This window comes from Oenanthe melanoleuca, chromosome 2, assembly GCF_029582105.1.
Source record: "Oenanthe melanoleuca isolate GR-GAL-2019-014 chromosome 2, OMel1.0, whole genome shotgun sequence".
NCBI lineage: Eukaryota > Metazoa > Chordata > Aves > Passeriformes > Muscicapidae > Oenanthe > Oenanthe melanoleuca.
Window position 1 is genome coordinate 72,424,147 of NC_079335.1, and position 23,018 is coordinate 72,447,164.

At 37.0% G+C, this 23,018-nt stretch overlaps 1 protein-coding gene across 2 annotated transcripts in view; it reads left to right on the top strand.

The window, feature by feature from the left end:
* TRIO (trio Rho guanine nucleotide exchange factor) overlaps positions 1-23,018 on the top strand; it is a 244,848-nt gene that overhangs the window by 87,601 nt on the left and 134,229 nt on the right. For both annotated transcript variants that reach the window (XM_056483314.1, XM_056483315.1), the window contains exons 7-10: positions 3,988-4,179; positions 7,445-7,576; positions 11,563-11,793; positions 18,798-18,920. In XM_056483314.1, the coding sequence (XP_056339289.1) occupies positions 3,988-4,179; positions 7,445-7,576; positions 11,563-11,793; positions 18,798-18,920 (678 nt within the window). The remainder of the gene's footprint in view (positions 1-3,987; positions 4,180-7,444; positions 7,577-11,562; positions 11,794-18,797; positions 18,921-23,018) is intronic.

Below are 23,018 nucleotides of genomic sequence, written 5' to 3' on the forward strand. Positions count from 1 at the left end.
TGTGTGAGTGTGATAGAAGTTCGATTAGCTCTGTAGGCTGTCACCTGTATTTTTCCCGTGTATTTGCCTTTCAGGCACACACCAAAAAATGACACAGTACAGTTAGGCTACTAATCTGTATTGCTTTGCTGAGGAATAACTTTTTTTACTTGTATATTCTTTGTAGAGGAAAAATCTGCCGTGAGGAGCTTTCGAGATATTATAAGGTGTCCTTTCAGCTTCTGGTTTCTGTTTGAGAGAAAACAATCATGCTAATAAGTACATTTAGCATTAGTATCCTTGCTAAACACTGTAATGCAGTGACTTCAATTGTTACCTTTTAAGTCTTGTTACAATAGTCATGTGTGTAACACAATGAATGAAATGCACTATCACATTACCCTTTCACCTTTGAGACAGTTGATACGCATTTAGAAGCTGCAGGTGTTTTTTGCAGATTCACGTGGTGTAAATGAGGTCACTAAATAAGACTTTATCAGTTATTATCTCCTAGACGTTGCTTCCTTAACTAAAACCAGGTTGTAAATGCATGCAATGAATAAGATATCAGTCTCTGGTAAATGAGCCACTTGTAGCAGTGTTTCTCATCTCTCAAGCAGAATGCAAAATATGCAGTTGTCTTATAATAATGACACTGGAATTGCCTGTCCTTGTAGGAAATTGAACAAAATTTGTTGACCTTCAAGAGTCAATTAAAGACAGTGTAATTGTAGTGAGTTACTATTAGAGATTCTTTTTCTCCTGAACAAAATCAATCTCATTTAGGTCATTGCATTCTAAAATACTGACACTCAAAACATTGGTAGTTACAGCACATAGTGAGGTAAAAGCTTTAGAATATTGTATGTTGTTTTTTGGTGTGGTTGTTTGGTGGGTTTGTTTTTGTTTTTTTTTAAGAAAGGAATGTGGTGCACATAGCTTGGAAAATATTCCACTATCAGCATTTTAATTCATATTCATACTGCTACAGGCTGTATTCTTCCAGACATGTGAAGCCTGATTGCTATGGGAAAATGAATACATGTTAACCAAAGCTCAGTTTTAATTTGTTTTACTTGATGTTTATAGTGCCATGTCCTTCGTTTTTAACTGCTGCTACAGAATTTCCAAAATTGCTTTATTATGTATCACGGTTTCGGTTCAGCTGGGCAGAAACACCAATTTTGTGTAGTGGTTTCGGTTCACCAATTTGAGATTTCCTGGCCAAGGCACCAATTTATGTTGCGGGTTCAGCGTTGGCCAAAGCATCAGTGCACCCACTAGAATTATTTAATCATTTCCTGCTGTGAGATAAGATTAGGAGGAAGGCAAAACAGGCTCAAACTTTAAAGGGTATGAAGAAAAAACTTTATTATTAGAAACTATAAGATATAAGTAATAAGAATCAGAATAAAACTTTCAGAACACTTCTTCTTCCTCCCCACAACTTCTTTTCTTTCACACTGACAAAGTATGGAAATCCATCAGTTAGTTTACCATTTCTAAAAATAGTCTTTCACAAATTTTCTTGGGAGAGGAGACTTCTCTTCAGTCTATGGAGATGAAGCAGTTTTCTTGTAGCCTATATGTCACAGTGAATCAGCCACCCAGGAGAATGGAAATCTGATCACTGTGTAAAAATCCCTTCCTTGACTAACAGTTTTCCTACTATCATTATTGAGGAGTATGTCCATTTATAGGGCACACTTTTAGGATTATAAGAGTTCAACCAAAAGCTCTTTTCATCTTTGACAACAAAGGTCTTTTTCTCTTCCCTGGGGGGCAGCAGGGGTCTTCTCTCCTTTCTATTCAAACTTCTCATGGGATCACATCTACTTCAACATCTGCTTACTTTAACACCAATGCCTCTGCTCATATCTACAGTTAGAACATTTCATCCACCCCATAATGCATTTCTGTGAGTTATAGGAAAACAAGAGTCTCTTCTCCACAGCTTAAAAAAGAGACATTTCAGTCCAACAGTGAGGCATCTCCATCAGTCCCTTCCATGTGGGACCTTGACTTCTTCCTTTTGTCTGACCTTGGTGTTTTCATGCTGTTTCTGTGCTTATCTTCATCTTGATCCTTTTCTTTTACTCAGGAGAGAGAACAAAATGTCTGCAAGTTTCATTCTGGGCAGTGAAAGAGTTCATACCTTGCCTGGGCCTGCAGATGGCCTTTGTGATCTCTTCCAGGCAGTGGCTGGGAGCTATTTTACAAAAAAACTAGGGTCTTAGCAGGTGCCCAGCCAGAAACAGTGATGTGTTGCTTGGCTGCATTCCATTGAGGATGGGGGGAAGCCTGGCTCAACCCCTACCGGGCCGGAGGGGAGCAGTGGGGCAGCCTCTGCCCGGAGCTGCTGCCGGGGTGTTTCAGCAGCAGCATTTCTGCCATGCAGGGGGAGAGAGGGAGGCAGCAGGATCTCAGTGGCCAAAGGGCCTCTCCTCACCTCCCCAGGCCCAGCCCCAGCCAGACTAGTTACCTCCTGAGAGGCCCAAAATGAAAGAGAGCTTCTCCTGGGGTTTTTTTCATCTTTGCACGTGTGGTTCACAAAGGCACCTAAACTTTCTCATTGGTGTAACAATGGGTCAATATAAAAAATCAGACACCGATTGGTCCTTCTCAGGTCCAAAGGAGGCTGCTCAGGTCCTGGCAGGGAGCTATTTCATGAAATTTTCTTTCAGACATTTTGTTTCAGAAAGAGTTCAGATGGCAGTCTACTATAGCCTTCAGTCTTTTCTCTTTTGGCACTTGTTTCTTCTCACAACTATAAAGACCATCTAAGGGCTTTCTGTATTCATTTAACAGTCTTGCATCTATGCTACATACACTTTTAATAGGCCTAAATGCTTTCCAGTCTTTTAAAATTTGTTGGAAATAGCAGATTTGTACTCTGCCAGTTGTATGGCAGAACATAGATGGGTGGGATAACCTAAAAAAGTAAGAGGTAGTATTGTGCAGAAAGGAAAATCATGATACTGCTGTGCTCAGTGTGAGTGGACCAGCTGAGGTGTAGGCTATGTCAGGTATGCACCTGCTTGCATACATGCATACAGTTTAGAATCAATAGGGACATGTCCTAATTGCCACTCAAATGAGTCTGGACGGTGAAGCCTGGAGGAGCTGCTACACTTGCTCCAGCCAGTCAGTGTCAAGCTCTGGGCAATGGCTGCATGCCAGCAGGTCATGGTTCCACCTGATTTGCTCAATGTCTGATGGTTGGACTAGGTAATCTCCAACCTCAACAATCCTGTGATTCTAAGAACTTCATTCTAGATGTGCAGGAGTCTGCCCATTTGAAGAAAGTGTCAACTCCATATTATACGCATGTAGCTCTGAAAGAGTTGTTCAGAAAGCTTTTTGTGGCAAAGTTGTTCTTGTTTTGCATCACAGGAATCAAACTCTTGATGGAAAATTAGATTGACTAAGAGCCATCGGTGACTAATGCCAGTATGCTAGAGAATACTTCCGGTCTTTGACTTTATTTATCTAATTTTCAGTGCTAGCTCTGAGGCAGTATAGCGGCAAGAAAATAAAATGTAAAACTGTTAAACTTCTCGCAGCTCGTTGTTCTTTATTTTGTTTCTTTAAAAGTTACTTTCAGAAGTTGATGTAAAGTTTGACAGATGTTGCGTACATGCAAACTGTGGGTAGATCAAGAGCTTAGTAATGATACTTCAATTTTCCTATATTGTGTGTGTCTGAATGACTTGTTGACTTGAATGTCTATAAATATTGGTTATTTCTTCCTCTTTATTGTAATAATGTGTTGTGTTATATAAATTGGCTTAAGTTGATTGTTAACATGAGTTTTACACCGATCATTTCAAGTCATGGATAGACTGCTACATTATACACCTAGATTCCAAAGTTTGGCATGCATAAACTTACCAAATAAAACCAGACTATTGATCAGCACTGTAATAAAGTAGAATTTTTTAGGAATATACCTCTGTATTAAATTGATCTGCTAACTGGCACTAATTTTTCCCTCCCCCTTTTCCACAGAATGTGTGTGTAAACATAAGCCGCATCATGTCAGTAGCAAACCGCCTGATTGAGTCTGGCCATTACGCTTCACAGCAAATCAAACAGATTGCCAGTCAGTTGGAACAGGAATGGAAGGCATTTGCTGCAGCCTTGGATGAACGGAGCACGTTACTGGACATGTCCTCCATCTTCCATCAAAAAGTCGAGCAGGTTAGTGAATGGGGAGGGCATCAATGAAAGTTTATATGCAGGAATGGGGAGTTGAGCAGTTTGCTTTTGAACAAAAGTGCAAGAAATTGATTGAAAAGGTTGACAAGAAAGCCTGAATATTTATTTCTTCCAATTTCGATACTTTGTTCTCCTCAGTAAGCCCACTGGCCTTAAATTCTCCACAAAACGCTCTGCCCACATCAGTGCGAGATAAAACAACCAAATTAGCTGTATGAATCAAAATGAAGTGGACTGAAAAGCTTAAATATATAAAGCTTTTAAGTATCCATATAATGCCTTTCCTACATCTAGAAGCTGTCACTTGTTCTGTTGTCCTTACCACTCAATTCCCATCAGTCTTCGAGTATCAAGATTTAGCTCATAATAATTTTTCTAGAAAACATAAGTTGAACTGGCCTGAAAGTTGAGAAGTTAATTAACTGCCTTCTGAATCTGAAATTGTGGTGGGAGATGTTTACTTAGTATTCCATAGGAGATTCCTGCAATGCTAAAAAAACATTTTAGCTTTAGGCCTATACCAATTATTTTAATTAAGTCATTAACCATGTGTAACTGCCAGAGAAGAGGTATATGTAAGGGAAATAGGAGTAAATATCCCCAAGTTAATAATCTTAATGGCAAAAGCATGTTTTGCCCTCAAGGGAGTTGAGTTCTGAAGGAGTTGATGTGTGTGCACGGTTGAGTCACCCGCTGATCTTGTAGACTGTCTGCTCTGTGCATCTCTGGTGTGCTCTGAGAGCAGAGGTTCATGGATGGCTATGGCTGATGTGCTGTATGTAGATACTTTTCTTTCATTTTGCCTTGCTAAATTATATCCAAGGAAAGGTCTCTTGTCTGAGACAACTTTATTTTGGAATGAATCAAGGAAGCATTTGGGAGCTGAAAATTTCAGAAACAAGGAGAGGTGGTGCAATTGATTTTAAACACAATTTTCCCTATTTCTACTACATGGACATTTAACTTGGTGAATACCTAGACATAAGAAATGAGAATGTATTAAGGTGCAAATACACATTGCTTTTCATTATGTTAGTGGTGACATTGATTTAATGTCCTTAGACAGACTAAGGCAAATTATATAAAATGGTGCCACTATAATAAGTCCTTCTAGCAGGTTTTACAGAAAACCTACATAAAAACGAGATGAAGGAAAACAATTCCTTCCTTATGGAAAACTCAGCAGTCAGCTTGAAGCTTTTGATAGACACAATTCAGTATTATGTCAATATTGATGCTTTTCTAATTACTTGTGTCATTTGGGTTTGCATTTAAACACCTTGAGCCATACACGTAGGAGAGAGATTAAATGTGAACAGGTAGGTATACCTTGACTCAAATGCTGTCATTTTTCATAACAAAAATAACAAATTATGCTCATCAGAAGTCAAGGAACTAAATTTTTTGTGTGATTGTGGCAACTGAGCAACTATAATAAGGGTCAGTTTTGCCTTCTTTGCCATAAATATAAGTGTAAACAAGAGGAAGGATAAAAATGAGAGAAAATAGTACGGCATCTGCTGGGATTAATTTACTTTTAATTGCTCCTTCTGCAGTTTTCATTTTATGATTAGCTGTGATGGATTGCCCTAGTTGATCTGTAAGATACCTGCTTGTGCTGTTACATTAACAGTGGAGAGCGAGTGCAAGGAAAGAGGTTTTGGAATGTGAGGAGTGACCCCTTTAGAGACTGGTGATAATTGACCTACATAAAAAGATTAAAAAGTAAGCAACCTAAGAAAAAACACACCCTTCTTGAATGCATGTGTTGTCTTGCAAGTGACAGGTAAGTGTTGCTGCCTACTGTCAGGCACAGTGAAGACTCCACCAGCTATCAGTGCCTGCTCACTGGTGCACATGGAGCTTCTGTTAATGTTCAGTGCCAAACATCAGAGATATTTTAAATGGCCCTTAATGAGAATTAAATAAGTATTTCAGAGCTAAGTACTTCACTACCCTTCTCCACAGCTATCAAACAATAGAAGAGTACCAGAAGTGATCTGTTGATTCCTTTTTTCTCGAAAGACTACATGTGCTCCAAGAATTAAGATATGTATGATGAAACAAATGGCTTGGTCTCATAATTTATGTGTCTTTGACTTGACATGAATAGAGAAAATTTACTTTACACAGCTCACATATGCTTGGCTGTACTAGATTTAACAACTATGAAAACTCCTAGAAAAACAGATTGTTTTTTCCTCTTCCCCTTTCTGGCATAACAGGGGTATAAAATTCATGCCCCCTAGCTGTGAAAAAGGAAGCCAGCAGAATTTCTGCTATGCATATAGCTGTGATGGCAGTTTCTTGTCTGTCAAGACAGCTTAAACTTCAGAGATAACTTCAGTTGTTTGCAGAAGAGATTTCTGTTGCAGTATCCTCAATTTCCCCTGAAAGGCTTGACTCGAACAGCTATGCTGACATAGCTGTGTGCTCAAAGTTCAGTGCTAGTCCTAAGAGACCTCCGCTTAAGTTGTAAATCCCTTACATGCTTGCTGCTGTAGTAGCTTGCCAAATGGATTTAGTGCTTCTCTGCATGTAGAAGTTAGTTCTTTGGGGACTGAGGTGCGAATTTGCTGTGCCCTGACACTTCTTTACTTCCTTGATAACCTCTTTCCAGCAAAAGATAAATATGGAGTGTTTCAGTGAATGGTTCACCAGTTATTATTTGTGTGCATGTGCAAAGTAACATGGCTTTCTGTGGAGGTTAAAAAGAGGTGAGGTGATAAACCTCATGATACTCATGATATCATGACTATCTGCACAGGGAACTGATAGGTAAAAATCAAGGGTCTGGACTTGAAAGCTGTAGCATATTTTACTTTCTTGTGTAAACAAGACCTTAATTGGCTTTCGTGTTTCTGAAATGGTAGGTGCAGGATGAAGGAAACTTTTTCTTAGCTGCAAAGTCAAGGAAAGGAGCAAGAGTAAACATGAAGCATCAATATTGGCAACAGTTAAATTGGTTCTGAAGACTGCCAACATACAGCTTAAGCCTGCCTGTCTCCAAACAGCTCAAAAAGTTTCAGATACCTAAAAGCACAAATATAGTCAGACTTGAATATTTCTTTCTATTTTGATACAAACTTCTGGTTCTTTCAGAGAGAAATACTATAAAGACTTTTTGCATGAAAGAAGTCTTTTCAGTGTCTGTCACACAGATGAATGTCCTTTTGTGTATCACTGTCTCGTGTGTATTTAATGGGAGAACCCAAAATCAAAGCCAAATGTTTCTTCTCTGTTGCAGTACATGAGCAATGTGGACTCATGGTGCAAAGCCTGTGGTGAGGTGGAGCTTCCCTCAGAACTGCAAGATTTAGAAGATGCTATCCATCATCATCAAGGGATATATGAGCACATTACCTTGGCTTACTCTGAGGTCAGTGTCTTGTTTGTTTCCTTAGATAAAATCGTGTCATGTTAAGTTTGCATCATGGATCAGTATCACTTGTTGCATTGGAAGTTAGTTGGAAACTCGAGTGCTAAGCTTCTTTTTAAACTTTATGTACTGGATTTTGCTACTGTTGTTCAAAAATGAAGTGTTAAAGTCTTTCCTGTAACCTTCGGAAAGAAATTGAAAGGTGAGATTTAACCATGTGTAGTACAAACAACCCTTGGAGCACTAAAGTACTAAGTATGTTTTAATTTGCATTTGCATATTACTACCTTTTAATAGCAGTGGGATACTATTTAAACATTTACTTGAAGGGAAATAAGCTGGGCATTCTTTGGGAAAGTATTCTGTTGGTGTGGATTTCTCTAAGTGTGTTTTGAAAATCCATCTCTAAAATTGCCTCACAAAAAAGACTTTAACTATCAGAGGATGTCACTTGAGAAGCCAGAAGGTAATGCACTTAGTTTCATCAGCCTCAAAGACACTTAAATGAACTAGCATACCTATGTATAGTCAGCATTTGTAAGATTAGCGTATCCTATGCTCTAATCTTGGACTTGGCACACACTGGAATCATAATATTTGTCACTATTCCTAGTAGTTGTGTTTACAACTTAAGATGAAATGCTTATTCTGAAGGTGGTCTAGAAAGGGATGACTCAACTGTCTTTTTTTATATTCTTCAAATTTTGAGTTTTCTGTTGTGTTTTACGTAGCTGAAATCAAATCAGTATTCACTATTACTAGCTAACAGGTATTTTCTGCATTTCCTTCTTTACTTGCCTTCCTTTCTTCTGTCAGGATTGTTCTCACTGTTGGTAAAACCGTTTTTCCTTTTCAATTGGACTGATGTTGTTCTGGATTAAATACTGTAGTTTTTCTACTCACAAATTCTGTGTTTGATTAAATCATGGTAAAAATGATCAGTGGACACAGGATTACTTAGGCCACAACTTGCACCTGTCTTTAAAAGGAGGTCATGTAGGTTTGAATTAATAGTTGTGATTTATACATTACATTAAAGTTAAAACTACTTTCTGATGAACCAACTTTATTACAGGAAGCTTAATCCTAAGTCTGGTCACATTTATTTTAGCAGTAGAGGAGGGTAAGATTAGTGCTTATGATCCATCCTATTGTTAGTATAGCAAAATTGGGTTTTTTGCATGCCTGCCACCTTGGGACCTGCATAAACTTAATGGTCATGAGTCAGATGTCCAGGGTTCACGAATTCTTGTTCTTCTGTACAAAATACACATTGATATCCCTATTCTTGCTCTTTGCCACCCTGCTATGTCAAGTGATCTAATGACATATTATCACACCTGATAATAATTGCGATTTTACTTACATGTAACTATTTTAACTCATTCTTGAAAGCATGTTTTGTAGTAAGGTTTCTTGTCTTCATTATAAACTTTCATCATTGGAAGGGACAGAGACATAGCATGTTTGTAACAGATTTATGTGGAGAGGCAGTCTGGGGTGCATGCTTCATGAGAGTGCAGCAAGGAGGAGAAAGGTAAGAGTTCTCTAGAATACTGATTATAAAGGGCTGAGGTTGAAATAGTGGCATTTTTTCTGTTTGGTTTGAGTTGGTTGTGCATGAGTTTGTTTTTTTTTTTGTCAGGGATGTGATTGGATGAGCCTGCTGTTAAGTGTAAATAAGTACTGTGGATTAGCATGTTAAATAATGTTTGCTTGCTGGTGATGCATAAAGAAAATAAATTAGACCAGTAGATTATAGGATTGCTTTGGGACATACCTTGAAAATTTATTTAGCGTTTCAAAGCTATATAGCTTTTGATTTTGGGATAGCTAGATATTTTAACAAAATCTTCACTGGTACTGCTCGAAGGGGAAAAAAAAAAGCACTAAGTACCTTTCTTCTGATTTCTAGTCATACAGTTTGATCTTTTGCAACTAGAATTGGTGCAGAAATAATAACTGTATGCTTATGTACAAGTTGTGTTATTCCTCTGGGCAGAAGGTTTTATTTTGCATTTTTCAAACGTGCATTCCTTTTTGAAGATTGATGGAGGCGTCTTTCTGTGTCAGGATATTACAGCACTATTGCTTATCATTATTGCATGTATGATTTAATTTCTATTACAGTACAGAGCTCCTTTCATTTTGTGATGAATGAACAGTGGAGGAAGAGAGAGAGCAACACTATGGGAATCACAACACTGTCATTCATTTTAGATTGCAATGTCTTGATAACACGACTTGGTTACAAAGTAGAAGACAGTAATTTTAAGAAATTAAATGCTTTTAAGACTAGACAGTCTGATTTTACTGAGGGTAATTACTGTATATTACTAGCAAAACAACTTACTAGCTTACAAGATGAGACAACTGATATGCCTGAAAATCTGACATATGTGCTTTAAATGAAGTTATATATATAAAGTTATACGTCTCACTGAAATCTTAAGGTAGTCATGCACTAGTAAGGAAAAAAATTGCAGTGTATTAACTCAAAAGGAAAATCTGTGCACAGTCATTTGTTTATAAAGCTAATAAGCTAATTGGATCAAGGAACTGTCACAATTAATTTTTTTCACCTAGATTTTATGGACTCTGAATGGATAATTGAAGTCCATTATCTAGAAATATTTGAAGGACTTTCTAGATAATTCTTTTGGATACAGAAAAGAAAAAAGATATCACTGTAATTAGCCTATGGACTGTGCACTTTTTCTGCTGACCTGACTTTACTGGAGCTACTTTCAGAAGTGAGCATCATTCTCTGTGCTGATACTCATTGCTAAAATGCTTGAACTGGAGCTGAGAAATAAACTCCCTTGTAACCTAATTATTAGAAAATAATTTTCATTTGGATCTCTTAAGACTACTGAATAACAAATCCAAAATGAGCCTAGACTTAGTAAAAAGTTATTGAAAATAGCCACTGGGGGAAGGCCTTGGCAAATTTGCTATTTCTGACATGGTGTTGATTTGATGGATTCAGGCTGTTGTTTGTACTCGAGTCTTGCAGTTTCAGATTATTTTTGTTCCTGCCTGCTAGATGAGCTGTTAGAAAAGTTCCTTACAGGTGTAGCTGAATGATACTGAATTGTAACAGTTCCCTGGGCTTTGTGCTAAAAGTGACAGTAAATGACAATGAAAAGTGCTTTTAACACTAAATCTTGATAGTGATCAGCTAAGAGAGGATTATTGCTTTTTAATTAGCATGCAAGGTAAATCCGAATATTTGTTCTGTAGTTTAAAACAGAGAAGACAACAATTAGAAATGACAAATGTTTCCTGTTGGTATCAGTAGTTAAGCATATTTTGGAAAACGGTATCTTTTTGTGCTACATGAAAAGGGTTTAAGTGTTTTAATCAGAATTAAGTTTGCCATGACAGCAGTTTTCTCTTGGTTTACCAGTAACAGTAATAATTCAGAAGTTGTAAATGGTGGCAGATTGAATCACATACTAGATTTTATATCTGTTGGTTTAAATGCATTTGTCAAATTAATGTCAACCTACAGAAAGCAACCTCTCTGTTCACCTTTACAGTAAATGAAGAAATTATTTTTGAAGGATAATTCTGGACAAATGCTTAATTTTAGGTGTTTTGTTGACTAGGGAAGGAGTTGAAGAATATTTATTCAAAGTTAGATTTGACTAGTAAAAAAAAAACCCACAACAACAAAGAAACTCAAACAAAAAATCCCAACACTTTGAAGGAAAGTCATTCTTAAAGTAATGAAAAAATGGAAAGACAGGCTGTTATTTAGAAGAGTGCTACTTGTTAAAATTGTTTTAAATAGAAAGAGAATATATTTTTTTTTTCCTATAACGGCTGCATGTAGGTAATCATTCCTTCAGTAAAACAAGTCTTCATCATTGCTCCCTGTGTTCTTGAAGACATTTAAAACTGGGAGAAGGGGTGGGGTACAATGTAATAGCCCAACAAGCTTTTGGCAAGACGTGTAATTCTTTGTTCTTTCTGTTGGTCAGGTGAGCCAAGATGGGAAGTCACTCCTTGACAAACTTCAGAGACCTTTGACTCCTGGGAGTTCTGATTCCCTCACTGCATCTGCCAACTACTCCAAAGCAGTTCATCATGTCCTGGACGTCATCCATGAAGTGCTGCATCACCAGCGCCAACTGGAAAATATCTGGCAGCATCGCAAGGTCCGCTTGCACCAGCGGCTTCAGCTCTGCGTTTTTCAACAGGATGTTCAACAGGTAGGTTCTGCTTCACTTTGTCTGAATGCCTCTGTGTTCTGTCAGCCTGACTGCACTGACAGGTGAGTTTTGGCTGCTAAGGTCCATGTGCTTTTGTACAACAAGTGAATAGTTGCATGGGATTGACTGAGTGATACCAAGTTCTGTGTATTATGAGAACTTGGGTACTGGCTATTATGGATAACAATTATATTTGAAAGTTTGTTCTTCATTTTTTTTCTGATTTTAAATTAATTTATTTACTTGAAGTCGTAAATGATGAAAAAGATTTTTAATATAGACAGCTATTCTGAGTTTGTGCTGGAAGCTGACATTCACATTCTAGGTAAATTCTGGATTTGAAGTGTCAAAAAGACTTCTTGTTCTAACATGCAAAAAATTAGTAGTATTACTGTGTAAAATTTTTGGTTTTAAATCCTCAGTGATACTCAATTGGCTTAATAGGGTTTCTTTAAAATCTGAGAGTAGTATGATAAAGAATTATAAAAGTTACAGATGAGATTACTTTCAGATAATAATACTGTTCTTGAATTAATTGTTATTAGCTGCTGCTTTTTATTATTATGACAACATCCGTAAAAGTAGGTACATATGCATATTAGTGTCTCTGACATAGCTTTGCCTTTTTAAAGTAAAACAACATAAAAGTCGTTGGTTGATGGATTTTTAATAAACATGAAATGTTGGCTTTGGATTGCAATTAACAAAGACATTAGTAATTTATCCTTTAAGAGCTCATCTTCATAAAAAAGTAAAGATGGCCAGCATTTGCTGATCATGTTCTTTTATTTCAGTGTAAAAGTGTTCACAAATGACAACTTCTGAATGGAGTTTTAAGGTAGATAGCCATAGTTCTGATTAAACTAATCTTTTTTCTTCAGTATTAGTTGCATTTCAAGCTAAATTTCTTGTACTTTTCTGTTTCAAGGAGATAGTGGATGTGAACAGTTGGGAGTGAAATAGCTGATTTTCATCATTTACAGTAGCTGAAAAAGGTAATTTAGGCAGATGGTAGGGAGACTGAGCAATCTTGATAACTGAACTTTCTCTGACATCTGGTGACTATCTCTTCATGTAATTAAAGAAAATAACTTAAATACTTAAGCAGTAAATTATGTGAAATCTTTAAACTTTATTACCTAATTTTTTATCTGAAAAGAAGTATACATTGAAAGGCTTTTACCCAGATTGTCAGTGCTGAGATGTGACAAAGGATGTAGAAAGGCATGAAGATTATCAGCTGGCAAAAACGTGAAAGAAAGCAGAGGGAATGTTATGAATGGTCAGCAGGGGCACAGAGAGCCAGAGACTCCATTCATTATGCCATTGTATAAATGTCTGAGGCTCTCCAGGAAGATTACAGCATAAGTAGTGGCTAGTGAGGAGGGTTCAGTGCTGGTACTTGCATGAGTAGTCAATGAAGGGCCAACTCAGAATATGCTCTGATTCTATGATGAGGCACAGCCCACAAATGAATCACCTCTTAAATTGAAAAGGCTTTGTAAGGAATCTTCAGAAACTGAAATTAACACCGTAGTTTGATTCTCAGGGAAAAATGTAGGTCCTCTCAGTACTCTGGTGCTAACAAGTAGGGATTGGGTGGTGGAACTTTCTCCTCTAGTTTGAATTCAGTTCAAGTAGGACCTACTTAGGCAATCTAGGCCAAGGGATCTCCTGAGGTAATTTGAGAGGTGCATAATTCAAGTTTTAGACCTGTAGGCCAGGCTTTAGGCAGTTTATTTCCTGGGGGAAGGTGTTCATTAAATGCTGCAGAGAATCTTACTGTACTGCTCCTAGTCTTTGCCTTTAATATCTTGGGAGTCATAAAATGCTTGTAGGAAATTTTCATTTTCTGCTCCATCCTAAATCATGGTTCTTGGTGTAGAGGAGTTAGCTCTCAGACTGCTTTGTTCTTTGAAGTTGGCAAATAACCCATCATTAGACTCAAGTCATTGTGCAGTCACTACCGGGTTCTTCAGAAGATGCTGGATTTTCCTTCTCTGTATTAGATTCATCAGCCTTTGGATTTGGATTTGGATTGTGAGTACACCAGAAGTTTTCAGTATGAGCCAGTTGCCTCAAGAACGTTGATCCATATTGACTTATTATTTGGTACATGCCTTACCTACTGGTTGGATAAATTTCTTTCATCCTGTTAATGCCTGTGGTTTCTTTATATGCTTTACAAAGCAGACACTGAATTAAGGTAGCAAGAGATTCTCTTGACAGTTTGAAGCTTGCAGCCTTTTGTGTTGATGCACATCTTTATCAACTATGTGAAATTTCAAGCTAGATCTGTACAGAGGTGCAGCCTTTGCTTGCTGTCTTCTTAAGCCCTTCCCTTAGTATCCAGTAATTGCCACTGTCAGAGATTGTTCTCTGGTTTATCTCTGTAATGACTGTTAATTACTGAAATGTTGCATGTGGAAGTATAGCTCCTTATGTTGCTTTAATTTAACTTCACAGATATTGGGTATTTTTGGCATTGCATTATGAATCATAGTGTGAATTTTGGTCACTGTTCCATTTCATAATACAGTTTTTTGTATTTGGATTTCTGTGCAGGTCAATCTGTAAGACAATGAGCATCCATATCAGATAGATTAATCTAATAGCCACAGCAGATGTCTTAGAAATTGTAGCTCCCTCAGCTTTGAAAATTTATCTGGGGAAAAAAGTGGTCTTGAATAAAAAGATTCTTTTTTTCTTGCAAAACAAAAGCAAAACAACTTTGTCAGACCATCCTAATTTGTCTGAGAAATGTTAGTTTTTCATTTGAATAATCATTAACACCATTCAGTACATGAAATTCCTCTGGTTTGAAGTAATTAAATTTGTATCTGAGACAGTTCTGGAATGATTTATGTTGAACTCCAAAGCAACTTTCTTTCTAAAATACTTTGGTTCTTGTTTGCACATTCTCTCTGTTCAAATGTTAAAAAATTCAATGAAGATTGATTGAGAAGCTGACATTAAAACATTGTCAGTAAAGTTAAATGTGGTGGGTTTTTTTTTAATTTCAGAATAAGCTAAGTGTGACTCTCTTTCACTGTTTATAGTTAGTTTGCCCATAGTGGCAAGCAACCAAGTGCATTGTAAGTGAATCTATAACTGTCCTTCAGCATGAGGCTGTGATTTCCTCCTCCTCCCTCTGCTGGATTAATGAAATAACTCAGTTCATGGAAGTGTTAAGTGAGTGACAGAGCTGAGCTGGAGGAGGGAATTGGCCGTGTTGAGCTGGTACTTCACTTTGTGTTACTTCTACTTTAGAAAGTTCATTGGGTTTTTTCTTCCATGTTGCATGCTCTTGTATACTGGGAAGCTGTTTCTAGAGGAGCTTTCCAAATCATTGAAAACACTGTGGTGATATCTGAGTACACCAAAATAATCTGCTGATCTTTTGAAGGAAGTAGTAAGTTAAGTAGCACACAAAATAATGAAAATAGTAGATATGAAGTGAATTACAGAAAATTTGAAATGTGAAAATGTGTAACAGTCTTAAACTGAATGGAATCCTGAGTTTGACTTTAGGTGGCAGAAACATGCTGGGAGATGTAGTTCCTGGTTAGTTTGTATATTAACATCTAAGCAAAGGATTTCTATTTTAATTATAAAAAAAAAAACTCTGGGCACTGGCACTCAATTTTCTATGTAGGCCTTCTAATATAAACCATGCTAGGAAAAGTATGATTTTATGTTTAAGGACTAATAAGCTTACAAAATAGATAATAGTCAGCCTTTCACCTAAGGAAAGGTGATATGAAGCAGTAAAGCAGACTTGGAACAGCAACATGGACTTCCCCTCTTCTGGGACAGGAAAGATCAAAATTGAGCATAAAGTTAATATTTCTGGTAGAGTGATACTGCTGACACTCATACAATCAGAGTTTTGGTGCCTGTAAAACTCTCTTGATAGCTTGCAAGCCAGAAATTCATAAAACATGCTGGTAGGAGGTGTTTTGAGGTTTTTTTTTTTGGACAGGGGGATTAGTTGTTTTTGTTGCTGTTGTTTGAGAGGGGTGTTTTGATTTGGTTTGGCTTGGGTTTTTTTCCCTCAAAAATACATTAATTTGATCATAATAGGGGATGTCTTCTTGGATAAATGTGCTGCTTCTTGCTTATCTGCCTGCCTCAGGACAGGTTAAAGTCACTGGTTTCAGGCTTGACTAATGAAGGGCGGGCCATGAATGCTTGCTACTTGCTAGCATCAACATGATTTCACTGTGTGATTCCCATGTGGCTTTTGAAGGCGGTTCCAGTCTTAAAATGGTTCTTTTTTCGGGAGAGAATTTCCGCATTTTAACTACCCGAAGATCAGAAATGCAGATATTTCCATCTTCCCCTTCTGAATGCTATGTCAGCAGCACGTAAGTGGGAATCAGAAAAGTGCATTTATGCAAAGTAGGTAAAGGGGTGGGGGATGAGGAATGGATAATACTGTGGGAAAGACTGGTGAAAATGAACATGTTGAATCTGCAAAAGATCAGATTTATTTCTATGAGCAGCATATACCATATATTTTACAGCCATGAGCAATGATTTTTTTAAAATGGAGCTGTCTTTCCATAGTGGTTTCTTCTGTCATATATTCTTTTGGGAGCTAGGAAAGTAAGCATTTTTCTAGCTCCTGTGTTGGGCATAAGGATGGTTTTGCTGAGACTGCAGTAGAACTTAATTGCTTCATTAAAGCGACTTGCTGCAGTGGAGGATGATACTATTCACCCTTTCACTGAAAAGTGTTGAGCCTCTTAGACTCCTGTGCATTACCTAAGTACCAGACTGAATTCCATTTGCTGTCAGTACTGGTAGAAGAGTCTTTGGTGGCTCAGAATGATGATTTCTATAACTCCTACTCCTCTCAGGAAGAGGAAGAAAATTTGTAAGTTTCTAAAAGGCTAGTATCAGTGCCAACTAATGGTATTGTCCTTTGATTGACGTGGTATGCAGAGTACTTACTGATGGGAAGAGCCTAACTTGACTCTGCCTCTGTATGCTGTAAAATTCCCAAGAGTGCTTCCTCAGTTTTGTTAAGAATCAAGGTATGAAGGCTGAACACTAATGAGACTTGTATGCATACTGATTTCACTTAGAGGAAGTAAAGTTTCTCTAGTTGAGTGGTTTATGTCATGATCTGTGTACTGGATTTCTATGACAATTTCTTCCCTTGAGAAGATAGTCAGCATTATTTGGAGCAAAAATCATTCTCCCTGGGCTGCTTTCTGCTTTTCATCCCTTGCTTTCTGGGACTGATTTTGCTGTTGATTTCATTTGTTAACTTGTAACTGTTAGTAGTCTCCAGAGTCTAGTATAATTATTTCATCCAAACATATCTCTTTTCAGCTCTTTTTGTAATAGGAAAAGTAGTCTCATGAAACTAGTCAAAAGTATTGGTAATAATAACTGAGGCCATGTTTAGCTCCTCACTCTCCTTTCTCTGATCAATACTTTACCTTGAAAGAAGAAAATAAAAACTTGCATTGACCTAAAACGCAATAATATTCTTTTGGCAATACTTCCTTGTTAAGTTAAGTATGGAGATTTAATGAAGTGTTGGTGATTTGAAGAGGCTGTATTTTGTGGTATTACGGAATTGTTGTTGTTTTGAAGATGTCTAGTAGGAGAGAGCTTGCAAATGGAAAAAATATTTGCATGGTCAAGATGAATGAGAAAAGCATGTTTTCATTTTTCTGTTAAAGAAAGCATGGTTGTTTTTCATGGGAATAGTGTGTGGGATCACGTGTGTATTGAATGTGATTGTGAGTGGTGTTGCAAGAATGGTTCTCAAATCTGTGTGGAAGAAAAAAATTTCTTTAGATATACTCAGTTATACTTTCAGTACAAGAAGACTGGGGAGAAAACATCACCCAACTTTAGGAATTTGAGTAAAGGACGCTATTAGATAAGAAGAGGCACAGTACAGGCACTTTCACAGTACACTGGGAGTTATTTTCAAAACCAACTAAAATATTCATGTTGTAAAGAAAAAAGAACTCTGAAGGTGAATGTTAGGTAAGGTATTCTGCACCACTATCTGAGTGCTGTATAGATATGGTTAGCTGATTTAAGAAAATTGCTTATGTGCTGTTGTTTTGAATTCTGAATGTCATTCTTGAATCTTTTGAGTATCTTGCAAAAAACTGAATACCAAATGCATACTTAATTAATGGATTAAGTTATGGCTAGGAAGTATTAGTTTGAAGAGAGGTTAGATGTTTTTGTTCATTCACCCATCAGAAATCTGGTATGTGTGCAGGAATCTTTTGTGTTAACTGTCAGGAACTAATTACATGTACAGTTTTTACTATTTATAAAGCTGTCAGCCCAGTCATGGTGGTAGAAGCATTACGGTCCTTAAAACGTCTTTTGTTCACCACTTTTTCAGCTATAAAATTTGCAATAAACAGTTATGTCTGATGTTTGAGGGGATAGATGCTTTTTAAGAACTGGAGCATATTCATTCATATGTTCTGAATACAGACATCTATCTCATAATGATTTCAACTAATTTTTCTTGTGTTAATTGAAGTTAGTTACTGTTGAATCCTACTTTGTGACTTAATAATATGTAGACAGCGAAGTGAGTTCTCATCTAAAGAAGAACTTTATTGTGTTATTCACCAGCAATGTGCAGGCTTCATTAGTGTAACCTTGCAGAAAAATGTCAGCTGAAGGTGTAAACAGATTAGAGAGACCCTCACAAGGGGTTCGCCACTTGGATCAGATTACTGTCAAATTAATGAATGTGGAGAAATGGGATAGACTTCAAAATACAGATATAATATTGAATCATACTATTTTCCTAGTTTCAGCTAATTACTGCCTTGAGAAAAGTTAAATGTGATGTAATTAATGTCCTTCAATGGCAAGACTGTGTTTTAATCCAATAGTTCAGTTCTTTTAAGTAGTGCCTTTACAGCTTCTCAGTTGCTTGAATAATTGTCTTTTTGTTGTAACGTTCAATATGGCCACTCAGGGTTTTTGTGTGTCTCTCTTCTGTACCACAGGTGTTGGATTGGATTGAAAACCATGGAGAAGCTTTCCTTAGCAAACACACTGGAGTGGGAAAATCCCTGCATCGGGCCAGAGCTTTGCAGAAACGCCATGAAGACTTCGAAGAGGTTGCGCAGGTAAAAGCAATCACATGAAGGACTGTACACTTGTCGTGGAAATAAATGAAAAATTCCTGCTCTTGCACTTAAGGGCAGAGGGAGCTCCAGTGCAAAACATTCAGTTCCAGGAAGGACTGTTTGGTTTCTGTTGTAAATTTTTATTTTATTTCTCCTTTATGCTTCAGCTTAGAGAAGAAAAAGACGAACTTCCACAGTCCGAGAGGGTGTGGGTCTTAAAGTACAGTAGAACTGCTCTGGCATTATTTTATTTTTACTTTTTTTTTTTTTTTTTTTTTTTTTTTTTTTTTTTTTTTTTTTAGTATTATTATTTAAAAGGCATGCTTTCAAATATTGATTTACAGAAAAGTGAAAGCTCTCCTTTCAAAATAGCTTAGTTCCATGGGATTCTAGGATTTAAACTTTCATGCAGCCTGTTAGAGGGGATGGAGAGGAATTGGACATCCTACTTTCTGACTTTAAGCTTGGGAAGCTTTGAGATTCTTGCTGTAGTCTCATAGAGAGGAAGGGGGACTCCTAAGAAACCAGGTGAGCCAGCAAACTGGCCAACCTGCCTTGAGTTCTTTTCTCTAAATACCATTGAGTTTGTAGACGCCCTCCTCTTCTGAATCACCCTTAGGTTAGCCTTAAGTCATGATACTACTTCAGAACACATTTTTCTGTGGAAAAAATCAAAACAAATAGAGATACAAAGGAATGCATGGAAGTTAACAAGGAGCTGGTGTAGCTGTTAGCCTCTAAAAAGGGAAGTGAGGTGGAGAAAATCCCTGTGAAAGAAGCTGAAGGCTAGAATCCTTCCCATTAGTAGCATGCACTATCTATCCAGTCTTAATGATGAGTAAGAGAAAACAGCTCTAAGATTAACCAAGAAAAATGTCCAAAGGTGAGATTGATTATAGGGGTGCTTCAGTCAGACAGTAGACAAGGTTATTAGATAATTGTGACATTATATGCAGGAGTTCAGCAGTGACACCTACTATGGTGAATGCATCGCAAGTGTTGTTTAAAGTTTGCCTGTTTAGTGGAAGATTAGGCTCTTGATAAAATTTTATTGTAAATACAGTGTTGAGCACTCCAGTGCCTGAGGTCTTGAAATAGCATCAGAAAACTTCCTCAATACTGATTTCCTGTAAAACTTTCAAAAATAATAGGGTGGTGTTACTTTTATATATATACAATGCTGGATTTTCTACGTGCATGTCTATTACTTCATTTTTTAGTAAAAAAGTAATATTTTCCATGTGGAAATACTTATTTTTCTGGGTCAGACAAGCAGGAGTCTATTTCTGTAAGATACTTAACAAAGCCTAAATGATCTCATACTTAATACTGTATTATTTGGGCGAAGAAGAAGAAAATGTTTGAGTAGCCAAGAGGGGATGAAGTGCATAGAAATGTTACTGGAATGTAAAAAAAAAAAAAAAAAAAAAAAAAAAAAAAATTCTTGTTAATTTGCATTATACTTTAAACCAGAAAATTGTAAAGCAAATGCTTACTAAAAACTTCCTAAAATGGAATGTTATTGGAGTTTGAAGTTCTCTTCAGGGAATGGGTGGAAGTTCTATTTTTGGAGATACTGAAAGTTTAGTTGGGTCAAGGAACTTAAATATACTACAGGGGACTATCTTCCACTGACAGAAAGATGGACAAAATGATCTAATAAGTATTTTTTTCATCTCTGACTCTTGAATGTGTAGTGAGCTATTGCCAAGGGAGGCACACCCTCTGAGTTGTTCCTCTTACTTGCTCTAAAACTGCATATAAGCAGCCCAAAAGGCATTCCTATTGTTGCTGTTACAAGGAAGATTATGTTTAAGTATAAAACAGCAATCTGCAGTCCTTGTTAAAGCATCAGTAACTTTGGCTGACTTATTTTCTGCCTACATTTCTGGCTGGTCCAGGTCTTTGTTGTGTTTTTTTATTTTGGGCCTTTTTTGTTGTTGTTGTTACTCTCTTTGTTGTGATTATGGTTTTGTTTGTTTTTAATAGGATTCTAGGCATTATTAGGGGTTTTCAGTCAGTTCCAGTCAGAAGTTGAGAGAAAGTAATGTTAAATGAAGTGTCACTGGCATGGCAATGTTCTGGCAAATCCAGGGATCCAACAGTAATGTTGACATGTTCCTGGTCAAAGGCTAACTCCTGATTTTGAAGGGACTGAAAATTATTTTTCTTTTTTCTTCCTTTCTGCTTCTTCCCACATTCTTTTTTTAAGTGAATGAAGTGCCATTTCCTCAACAGCATTCAAAGAGATGTTAAAATGAGCTGTCAAGTAGAATAGATGTTCCAGTCAATGGACTGTGGTCTCACAAATTAGTTACTTGTAAATTCATGTGAAATGAAGGTTTGTTTCTCTTCATTTAACACTTTTTATTACCACTACAAAAGCTAAATAGTCAAAACTCAGCTAATAATCCTCCCTGAATTCTGTTTACAAATTACAATGCTGCACATTGCACACTTTGACTTGCACCCACTATTGTAAAATTGTGTTGCTCTTTTCATGTAAAGCCTGTCCAGTTGAATTTCTACTTACTCATCTTTTTCTTTCTTTTTGGACCTTCTCTCCATGTTCATCTTTGTGTCCATGCAACTATTTAGTTAAAGTGTCAAGTGTCCAAATTTTGACATAATTGATTCACTTATGGGCATAAATTTTCAGCTTACAAGCACAGGATACAGGTCAATATTGTAGTTGTACTTCTCCATGCATTTTTGTCTGAAATTCTAAGTCAGCTTTTCATGTTTCAAATTTGATCCATGTCTGCTTTTTGATAGGAGTCTATGCTCAAAAACCACAAAAGGTGTATGACAGCAATTAATTAATGGAATTTTTTTCCACGGGAAACTCTTCTTGACACAAGAGGTGCACAAGAGAGATTATTACACCCTTCATTTCCATACCAACACCTGTTCCTATCTGCTTTAAGGTTATAAAAATGAGATTCTGACCAGTTCTGAAATTTACCCATAAAATGGTTGCAATACATCAAATTAAAGGTCCATGTCTTACAGTATCTTGTGGCTATCACCAGATGCATAAGAAAAGGAACTGAATGCTTAAAAAGTTACCTTTACCCTCCCAGTTGTCTGAGCCTGTTTGATGTTGGAACTGAAGGATGCTCCTGAACCAGTATTTAATCGTCACTGATGGACTTTTCTTTCTTTAATTAGGCTACTTTTTGAACCCCTTTATAATATTGGAATGTATGCCAAACCCTGTGGCAATGAGTTAGACAATTTAATTGCTCCTCAGATGAAAAGTACTTTGCTTTTTCATTTTAAGTGTGTTGTCTGATGCTTAAATGTGATAGTGTCCACTGTACTTAATGAGTTACCTATCTTATTTTCTATACCTTTAATGATTTGTATGCCTCCGCTGGTCTCTGGACATCCATGTCTCTCTTCCTTTTCCACACCACAATAAATTCCAGAATTTTTGAGGTGCAGTCCATACCTCCACTCACTTCTGTTTCTGTATTTATTGTCAGTAATAATAATTTCTGCCCTGGTGTAGGACATTTAATCTTTGTGTTTTCTGTGATGTGTCACTTTGTATGCTTTCTAAAATTATGGTGTTTGTTCTTTGTGAATATTCTTTCTTAAGAATATTTAGAAAACATTATTTAACAGAAAGATGAGAAAAATTACAGAATTTGTTGTTGGGGAAGGTGGTGGATTCTATTATGGAGAATTTTTCATCATTTTGGAGAAGAATGCCTATTAAAGACTTGCTCCTTGTGGAACAGAAGGATGGACTACAGGTAGTCTTGAAGCTCTTACAGGGCTCCTTCTTTTTCCCTGGGATCTGGGGAGAGTGTGCTAGTGAACATAAGGTGAGGAAGTTTGTCACCCTGAAGGCTCCGTTCCTTTCTTTTAATTTAGGAAATTGGCATAAGTACCATCAAGGAAGAACTCTTGCTCTTTTTGCCTAACTTTGAACTGGAGTCTGCCCCTCAGGACGAGTATTTTCAGAATCTTCACATTACTGCTTTTTTCCCTCTGAGCATTGTTTAGAAGCGAGCAGACAGCTGAGAAAGACAGTAGTTAGTACTGAACATCTAATTGATGAAATTTCTATCCAAAGGGCAGTTTATATTA